We start from the raw sequence: 9,750 nt of genomic DNA, 5'->3' as shown, positions 1-9,750 counted from the left end.
TGCATTTGTGTTTTGTTTCAGTTATGCAGTCAAGAACACCAGCAATTGCTGAAATAATGATCAAAAATCACGATTGCTAAAGCATTACCAGCTGGTTTTATGTTTTCACAGCAATAAAATCACTTCCTGCTTGAAAGCGTGCATGAATAATAATACCGTGATACACTAAGGCCATTTGAAAAGAACGTAGATAGACCTAAAAATGGTAGACCATTTTGACAGATTTACAAGGCAAAATGTATTTGGCCATGTGTCCTGCAAGCAGCACCCAAGCTAGCAAAGAAATAGGGCGTTGTAGTGTGAGTTACTGACCTCTTACGTCTAATAACAAGACAGCTTGGCAGAGCTCTGCTATGTCATTCCAAACCCACTCCCTTCGTGTTCATTCTGATCTCGTACCACAGACTGCTCAAATGAATGGTTTTTAATGTCATTTCAGGTGGCCATAAAACAAATGAATCTCCAACAACAGCACAAAAAGGAACGAGCTCTTAACGAAAGCCTGGTGATGAGGGAAAATAGGAATCCAAATATTGTTAACTGTTTAGACAGGTAAGTAGTTCTGGTACTATCACATGAATGTTCATTTACGTACTGCAAGCCAAAGATTAAAAAACTTCTGGTCTCTGGCAGAAGATTGACCTCTTCATTATTTATCTACTCATATACAATTTCTGGGAGAAGATTGTGTTTTGTCTGCGTTAATCTTTTCTGGCATATATAGTTTGAAGACTGTTTTTAAAAATGTGCATCAGCCATGTCTTACTAAAACAACAGCCCATGAGTTCACTACCTCTGTGTTGTTTTGTTGTTGTTTTTGTTGTTGGGGTTTTTTTGTTCCTTTTTTTTTTAAATTGATCATATTTTCTCTGTCTTATGATAAGTGCTGATAAGTCCTCATAGAAATTATTTCCGTTGGGCTGTTCCCACTATTTTCCATTACTGTGGATGCCAGGAAGACTAGGTTCTTGTTTCCAGAAACACATCATTTGCCAGTTTTAAATTTTTTTTTCCTCTCTCTGTGTGTTTTTTATGTAAGGTTTTCCAAACTGTGGACCAATTTCTGTCCTCAGTGGTACACACCCTCCTACCATGGATGTCTATGAAAGTTGTGTTGCCTTGTTTCTGGAGTTAATCCTGGAATCTTTGCGTTAAGATGATGAACCAGATGATGTGCTATGTCCTGGTTCCAGATTTATCTTTGCTGTTGGTAAACTGCATTTTTCACTTGCTTGCCATCTAAGACATGTAATTTTTCACTCGCATGCCTTTCTCATTTAGGCTGCACAGATTCTAAGTCCTGTATAGCCTAGAAGGAACGTCTAGTCATTTTATTCTGTCTTCGTTTGAAAATGACCTGGAAACAAAAGCCACCAGCAGTCTTTTCCATGAGGTAATTTAGCTGTGCCTGTTCATCTCAGTGCCCTTGTTTTCTTCTTTCAGCCACCTGGTCGGTGATGAGCTCCGGGTGGTGATGGAATACATGGCTGGTGGCTGTTTAAGAGATGTTGTTACCCAGTTTTGTATGGATGAAGAGCAGATGGCAGCTGTCTGCAGGGAGGTGAGGGATCCCGCGTGTGCTTCCTCTTCCTTGGACAGGATGGTACTGGTGAACAGGTGGTAAGAACATGAGGGATTTCATCTTGAGAGCTTTGTTTCTGCGTTGCTTTATGATATGGAGAAGAAAGGGCACCTTAAGTGAACTGCCTGCCAGTATCGCTGCACTTACTGTCCTCTGTCATTACACTCTGAAACACTGTTACTGTGTTATCTTTTCTTTTTTTTTTTTTTTCTTTTTTTACTCTTCTCAGCTCTACCTCTTTAAACACGTGCCTGGAGCATGTCTGTACTGCATTCCTTGCCTGTAAAAGCAAACATGCTGGTGGCAGATTTTTAAAAGAACAGCAAAGAAAAATAGAGACTCATTTGTCAGAGTCCTCAGCTTAAAAGGATAGCATTCGACCCAAAATGGCATTTGCTTCTGAAAAATGACTAAGGTGCTATTTCCAAACCTGCTATAGAGCCTGACAATAAAATCTTTGTCCTGCAACCTCCCACCCAACAGTGATCCACTTCAAACCGAAGGAAGGGACTTTCTCATTTTTGGCAAAACATAGTTTGTCATACGGATGGAGATAGCACACTGATTGGGCAGCAGCCATCCTGCCTGTGCTTTCAGGGGCTAGTCTGTGACAGTAATGGACATTTCTCTTTCCAAACCTGATAAGCCTTTATTTGGAAAGTTATTACTTTAATAGTAAGTTGAAGCACCAAGCTATTCCTCTGGACAGCGCAATATTTGGGCGTTACTCACAATTAATCTAGAAATTAAATCTTTTAGAGGCATTTCCTTTCTTGAGTGGTGAAATCAGGTCATTAATTTTTACCCTCATGTTTGTTTTTTACGTATCAGTGCCTTCAAGCCCTGGATTTCCTTCATTTAAAGCAAGTGATTCACAGGGACATCAAAAGCAACAGCATTCTACTTGGCATGGACAGGTCTGTCAAATTGGGTGGGTATTCCTGGTCAGGCACAGCCTTCCCAGGCTGTGGCACGGGGCTGCTTTTGACTGATGGCCAGTTCCCAAAAAGGGATGCCTGTGGCAGTGCGCTGACCACTGCTGCCAGCTCCGAGGACAGTTCCAACATGCAGAGAGGCATAGAAAGGAAAAAGGTGTCAAGAGTGGCTTTGGTTTGTGTGTGGCCCTTCCAGAGGGAGGCAGTTACAGTCTAACGGTTCAAGTCAATAAAAGCCACTGCAGAAAACTTGAGGGGTGTTATTAAGTGGCCAAATCAGTATTTCCGTGGCTACAGCACTGAGTAAACAGAGCATGGCAGCTTTTCCAGATAGATTCCACACCGTGTTCTCAGGTATAGAGTGGGGATTTCTTTTGCTCGCCTTCCTAATTCAAGCTGCCTTTAACACCACTTGTTTTTCTCCTCAGCTGATTTTGGCTTCTGTGCTCGGATCATCCCTGAGCAGAGTCGACGGAGCACAATGCTCAGGACTCCATACTGGATGGCACCAGAAGTGATGAGAAAAGAAGCCTATGGCCCCAAGGTGGACATCTGGTCGCCTGGGGTCATGGCTATAGAGATGGTGGATGGAGAACCTCCTTACTTTAGTGAAGATCCTCTCAGGGTAAGGTGCACATAAAATCAGATACCAGTGTCTTTCAAATCTATCCCGTGTTTAGTCCCCCATGAGACAAAACCCGAGCCGCATCAGCTGGAACTAGTTCCCCCATGGGCCACTTCTAAAGCTGTCAGGGAGCGCAGCAGCATCTACTGTAGCTTTGGTGACGTCAAGGGGAGAACCTCCAAAGAGCAGTGACTTGTATCCAGTTCAGAAACATGCCATTTCTGCCTTCAACGGGGCTTGAAATACCTCGTATGTTTTTTGAACTCTCTTTGAGCTGTATCTCTGAGTGACAGCGATTTTTCAGCGGCAAGTTTCTCCAGTTGGGGAGTTTTTCTGAAAAGCATTCCAGCTGTGTCTGCAGGCAGAGAAGTCTTTTCAAACGGGTCAGTGCCGATGGCTTACCTGAGCCTTTCAGGAGGTGTCACTGCTTATAGAAATGCCATAATTATTCATTAGCAAATAACTTCCTGAAAATGTGTTTTAGCACAGAAACTTGTAGTAAATGAATGTATTTTTAATGATTTGAAGTTTTCAGCTTCATCCTCATTTCTTAACATGAAATGACCAGCTCTTATCCCAAATGGGTGTGTAATAGTGGAGGAATGTATATAAAGATAAAACCTCATGACTGGTAGCTGGAACAAACTTAGATGCTGCACAGTTAATTCCTGATAGGGATGCAGGAATTTATGAGGAAATTAATTGTGACCCATGTGTATAGACACAGAATTTTTGTTAAGGCTGGAATTAAAATAGAGCATGATGCGTAGCTTTTCTCACAGCAGTAAGGCTGCACTCTCCCTACTCTACAGCACCCAGAGTGCGTGCTGCAGGCTGAGAGAAGAAACAGCAGAAGGATCAGGACATACCCCCTGGCAGGCTACTTAAGAAAGGAATACAACAGCTACACCAGTGTCAATCCTCCACTCTGAACAAAGGTTCCTGAGTTTTCTTGGAAGACTTCTTTTGGTTTGGTAGGTGCCCCAAGGTTTTTCGTTCCAGTGCACACAGAAGGAGCAGCGTGCGCTGTGCCACCTCGTGAGGGGGGAGAAGAAGCAAACAGGTTTGGGTTCAGCCTGATGCTGAGTCAGCTGAGTGCACTGCAGCTGGCAGGGTGGCAGTAGGCCTGTGTCCCTGGTTTGGAGGCTGAAAATTCCAAGCTTCATTAACCTCAACTGTTAATTAGGGCTCCTCGAGAAGCCTCAGGTCGACTGTGAGGAAGGGAACTGGATTTCTTATCTCTGATCAAATTCACATTCAGCGATTCCTGCCCTTGCCCAGATTATTTGAGATGCTCTTTTTCTTCATACATGCCTCGTCTGCTGCGGGAGTTGAGATCAGCTTGAGCACTTGGAGCTTCAAGGCATCTTCAGGTTTCTGAGTCAACCTGCAGGAGGTTAAAATCAGGCACCTGGAGTTGGTCCCGTCTGTGTTCACTTCCTGGGCTCTTGGGCAGAGGCTGTTGCCCCTGAGCTGGGAACAGTGAACAGCTTGTGATGGACCGCCTGAAGTTCCCCAGTTCCCAGCTGGTTTTATGAAGGTGAATCATCCCCAGCAGGGACAGGATCCCTCTGCTGTTGTGTGTGGAATCACAGAGTGCAGCGAGAGCTCTCAGCTGCATCCAGACAGGAGAGCTGATAAGCAAGGCCTGTGTTTGCAGGTCAGGTTTTAGCTGATGGCACACAGTAGGTGTTAGGTTTAATAGTCACATTTAGACCCCATCCAGGGAGTTCTGCGAAGCCTGGAAACCAAAGGATGCTCTTTCAAACTTTGCGTGTTTCAATAGTGCAAGGCACGCAGCAGCTTCCATTACCGACATGGATTGAAATACCGAAATATACTATAAGAGCATTAAAGGATCATTAATCGTAGAGTTAAAACCAGGCTTAATGTCGATGCGTTTGTTGTTTTCCATGTGCAGAGCAAACGCATCCCCTGTTGCTCAAGTTCTTCCCAGCCGATGCAGAACTCACAGGAATGAACCATTTTCCAGCCAAGAGTGGCCTGGATATTTCTGTGACGGTGTTTGTTTTCTCTCACTGTGATTTCCTTCCACCAGGCGTATGCCTGGGGCCTGAGGGACAAATACTGGTGCGATAAATATCCTTTGAAATGCCGGTCGGACCTCCCCAGTTTCAGTTTTAAGAAAACCCAACAAACCAAATCCCAGGCATTTCTGTTTGCTTTTTCCTTTATTAACCACACTGCATCAATTTTCTTCAAACCTATAACATATTTTCCAAATGCTGTGAATCTTCTACAGTTTCAGGCTTCTAAATCATCCATATGTTGTTCCGTCATGTATCTGGGTGCCCTTGATAACTTTAGGGTCTCATTTTCACAGACTGCAGCTGTATGCCAAATCCATTCTTCTTTCTTGGTACGTTAAAGAAATCCATGAGCTTATTGCCCCTTTGCAGCTACTGCAAACACTTCTTTCCTTTGTACTGTACTTGCTTTTCTCTGCCAGCTGGATCACAGGAAAGCAAAAGAGACACGGCAAGAAGGTGCTTCAGCTTCCCCTAGATCTTTTTCTGTGGTCGTAGAACTGTTTAAAAGGTGCAGTACCCAGCTACAGATGACTCTGCTGATTGGAGTTCTGTGAAGAAAGGAGCAGCTGAAAGAGCTCCCTTTGTCCTGGCACTCCTGTTTCACAGCCAGGTGGATGGAGCCGGAATAAAATTCCCAAGGCTGCCATGGGTGCTGTGTTCCTTTACCGCAGGAGAAGGGATGTCCCTGGGGCAGCACCATTTAACCGCAGTGAGGACAGGCCCTCCGGCTCACCGCTGTGCCTGGTGCCTGAGGGCAGCTGCAGAGGGACGGGACAGGACTGATTTTGTGACACTTCTGTTGTGGGAAAAGTAGAGAAACTTCCTTTTATTGTTTTTACTCTAGGATAGTTCATTTGCCTTTTTAGGCCTGGAATTTTTCCTCTGTGTTTAAGAGGATAAGAGCAAAGTCCCTTTGGCCACTCTTTAAATGCCAGTAGCGCAGAGCTGTTCTTGTCATGGCGGACATTTGTATGGAAGACTCCTAGGCCTATTTCCATTATTATTGCTGTATATTTGGGACATATTCTGCAAGTTTAGGTGCAAACAGTTCAAAACGTTTGTCTTGCGTTTCTAAAGAACGTCTTACAAAAGCAGAATGAACTCATCTGTCCAGCTTCTCAGCATGTGAGACCTTGATTCCAAGTGAACTGCCCCGGATAATGCTCGCCCCATGTTTTGCAAAATTCTGTTCTAATTCCTTGGCCTGAGGTCTGTCAGGAAGACTTGCTGATCTGGAATTTGGAGACTGCTGACATAGTTGCAGGTGGCTCCTGTCTGCCCAATAGTGTTTTTTCTTCCTAATAAAATTGTGCATACAGCTTACATGTCTGTGTTGGAAATGAGGTTCCAAATGCTTCTGTTTATCCAAGGAATAAGCTGATGGATCTAGTTTTTATTTCATCCATTTACCATTTCTATCTAGAATAGAGCAAAAATCTGGACTAGGTTTGTTTTAAGGAAGCTGTACTTTAGGGAGCAGTGAGCACTGCAGGGATGCATTTTATGTAATCATCCTTTGAAATAATACAGCTGGCCCGAATTCACTCTTTAAAATAGCCAGGAAAGCTGGTGTCGATGCATGGAGAAGCAAAATGTGCTTTTGCTGATGTAGTTCCTACTAATGAGGTCAGCCACTGCAATCAGCTATCAAGGCAAGATCACGTTGATGTTGGAGTAGCTGTGGCTGCATCGGGGTTTGTTTTGTAGGTATAGAGAAATCATCTCTAACCCTCTGCCAGGGAAGAAACTGGCCCTGGAGACTGGACCTTAAAAAACAGGCTCCCTATGAGCAGCTCTGGGTAAGAAAGAAACAGGTGGAGTCTCGTGTTTCTTGTCTCTCTAGGCGATGGATCTGATAGCGACCAACGGGACACCAGAGCTGCACAACCCCGAGCAACTGTGTGCTGAGTTTCAGGCCTTTTTGAGCTGCTGCCTGGAGGTGGACGTGGGCAGGCGAGGGTCTGCCCAGGACCTTCTGCCGATAAAACGCGAAGCGGCTGCAGGTGAAAGAGCTGCGCTGTGTCCTGGTTTTGTCATCAGCTGAACTCGAAGGCATCAGATGGAGCCCCCTCGTGTTAGTCTCCACTCTGGGTGCTTTTCAGCTGAAAAACAAGTGGAATCATGCAGTGGTTTGGGTTGGAAGGGACCATTGGAGGCCATCTAGACCAGCCCCCCTGCAGTGAGCAGGGACATCTTTAGCTGCATCAGGTTGCTCAGAGCCGCATCCAGCCTGACCTTGGATGTCTCCAAGGATGGGGCTTCTGCCACCTCTCTGGGCAGCCTGTGCCAGTGTTTCACCACCCTCACGGTAAAAAATTTCTTCCCCATATCTAGTCTGAATCTGCCTTCTTATAGTTTAAAACCGTTACCCCTTGTCCTATTGCGACAGGCCCCGCTAAAAAGTCTGTCCCCATCTTCCGGATAAGCCCCTTTCAGCACTGGAAGGTGGCTGCAAGGACTCCCCGGCCTCTTCTCCTCTCCAGGCTGAGCAACCCCAGTTCTCTCAGCCAAATGCCTCCAGGGCTGGTGACTCAGCCACCTCCCTGGGCAGCCTGCTCCAGTGCTTGAGAAGGTTACCACTCCCCCTGTGCTGTGTCAGTTGAGTCGTTAGAATATGGATAAAGGAGTCTTCATAATCATCTTCTAGTGAACTTGGTGACTTAGTAGGTAGGGGCTGTTTTGAAGATGTCAGTGGTGAATGAGAATGTCGGAGAAGCCTATTGAAATGCACAATGGCAACCTCTCCCAACCTAGAAGAAAGCTAAAACATGACAAAATCAAGCTCGTTTGCATTGGAAGACCTTTGAAGAACTCGAACAGGGGGGGAAAAAAGGAGATCTGGTAGAGGCCTCACATGCTGGTGCCACTCCCGAATAACAGCAAAGGTGAAAGAAGTCACAACTAGGAGGTGCGCAGGAGTTGAGGCCCATTCTGTAGACATGAAGTGCTGCAGAGCGAAGGGTGGGTGCGTTCCTGAAGGGGTGAGGGGAGAAGAGAAGGTGGGCTGTTCCGTACTGCTTACGCTCCAGTTTTCACCAATTGCTTGTTGTAACCGGACAGCGGAGCCGAGGGTTTGATTCAGTGGAGTTACATTTGCAGTTCTGTCAGTCTGACTGTGAAGGCACTTAAAGGGTTTTGCTGGCTTTCATCGGTGAAAGAAGCGGCTGTTCGTGAGCGTAGCGATAAGCAGAACAAAGAGAAGGTAGATTTTGGACTTCAGTTATGGTGGTGTTCTTCAGGACTGTTGGGGAATTCCTTTTCTCCGTGCAGAATGATCTGTTGAATTGAACTGGGTGTAGGGGTGAAAACTCAGCGAGTGAATTTTGGAGTACTCGGCGCGTGAGAGAGAGAGAAAGCAAAAGGCAAGAGAGTTTTTAAGTCTGAATGTGAAGGTAGATGAGCAACCAAATCGGTTCTTAATAGGAGGGGAGGAATGGAACTGGAGTAGGTGATTAATCTCTTACTTTGTCCCTTGATGAATATTGTGGTGAAAAATACGGTCTATGGCAAACTGTCAGAGTGATGAGGTGTTCACATCACCTTCTGTAACGTTTCTTCTCTTCTCTCGAGGTTCTTCCTGAACACCAATGAGGTGACATCTGTTTTTAAAAACTTGGGCATGATTGGATGGGGAACAACAGGGCAGTAAGTATTGTTGTTTTTTAATGAAGAGGCTAGGTACAGTAACTTACCTGTTCTTCTAATGGTTAAATATTTATTGGAAATTAAATTTTAAAATGAAAAAAAAAAATCTGCGTGTGCTAGTGGGTGTCTAAGAGTGTGATGAAACAAAGCAAAGCTGCAGATACTGGTATTGCAGTTGGCATTCCAGGTCATCCAGTTAGTGTTTCAGTTCTGACATCTCGGTTTTACTTGTGCTTCACCCAACTGTTTCCCCGTGTCGCTGAAGAGATTTTTCTGTGCTGTGCTTTTCAGCTGTGGCTGGTGTTTAACGATACGATCCTGTGATTGTTCCCTAGGATCGGTGAGGTTGGAAAAGACCTTTAAAATCATCGGGTCCAACCGTAAAAGTAACACTGCCAAGTTTGCTGCTGAGCCATGTCCCTAAGCACCGCATCTACACGTTCATAGTACAAGTAATAGAGATGTTTATTGTTTCAGCAGTCACGTCATCTAAGTGTGACGTATGAGAGCAGCAGGAGGTCATTTTTTACAGCCTCTGTGTTCCTCGGGTAATTGCCTTTCCTCCTAAGTGAGGAAAAGGCAAAGGTTCTGGCAAGGTAGTGGATTCTAGCCTTTTACTGTCTTTCTTTTAACAATTTAAATGTGCGCTAGGGCATCCCAAATAACAAAATGTCTTGAGGAGCCAGCTGCCATGTGTCGTTCGTGTGCTCTGTTTGTGATGGGACAAGCATGAGAGAGAATTGGCTGCATCAGCTGCAGGAAGGGAAGGTCAAGCTATTCATACAAACACGAATCGAGTTATTTTGATAAGATCATTTTGCACTTTTTTAACGGGCAGCTTGACATTTGAATAGAAAAGGGTTCCTTCTCAGTTAATTTTGAGAGAATTTATTCCAAGTTGTATTTTATTTA

At 44.9% G+C, this 9,750-nt stretch overlaps 1 protein-coding gene across 1 annotated transcript; it reads left to right on the top strand.

The window, feature by feature from the left end:
* Nucleotides 1–427: 427 nt before the first annotated feature.
* LOC147412609 (serine/threonine-protein kinase PAK 3-like) lies at nucleotides 428–3,142 on the top strand (the record flags this gene model as incomplete). The annotated part of the gene is made up of 4 exons (XM_086481177.1): nucleotides 428–552; nucleotides 1,444–1,561; nucleotides 2,414–2,513; nucleotides 2,946–3,142. Coding segments are annotated over exons 1-4 (540 nt in total), but the record flags the coding sequence as incomplete, so codon positions are not given.
* Nucleotides 3,143–9,750: the final 6,608 nt, after the last annotated feature.

Source organism: Leptosomus discolor, unplaced genomic scaffold, assembly GCF_034619465.1.
Source record: "Leptosomus discolor isolate bLepDis1 unplaced genomic scaffold, bLepDis1.hap2 HAP2_SCAFFOLD_134, whole genome shotgun sequence".
Classification (NCBI taxonomy): domain Eukaryota; kingdom Metazoa; phylum Chordata; class Aves; order Leptosomiformes; family Leptosomidae; genus Leptosomus; species Leptosomus discolor.
Note: the sequence above shows the minus strand (reverse complement) of the source record. Positions and strands in the feature narration are given on the sequence as shown.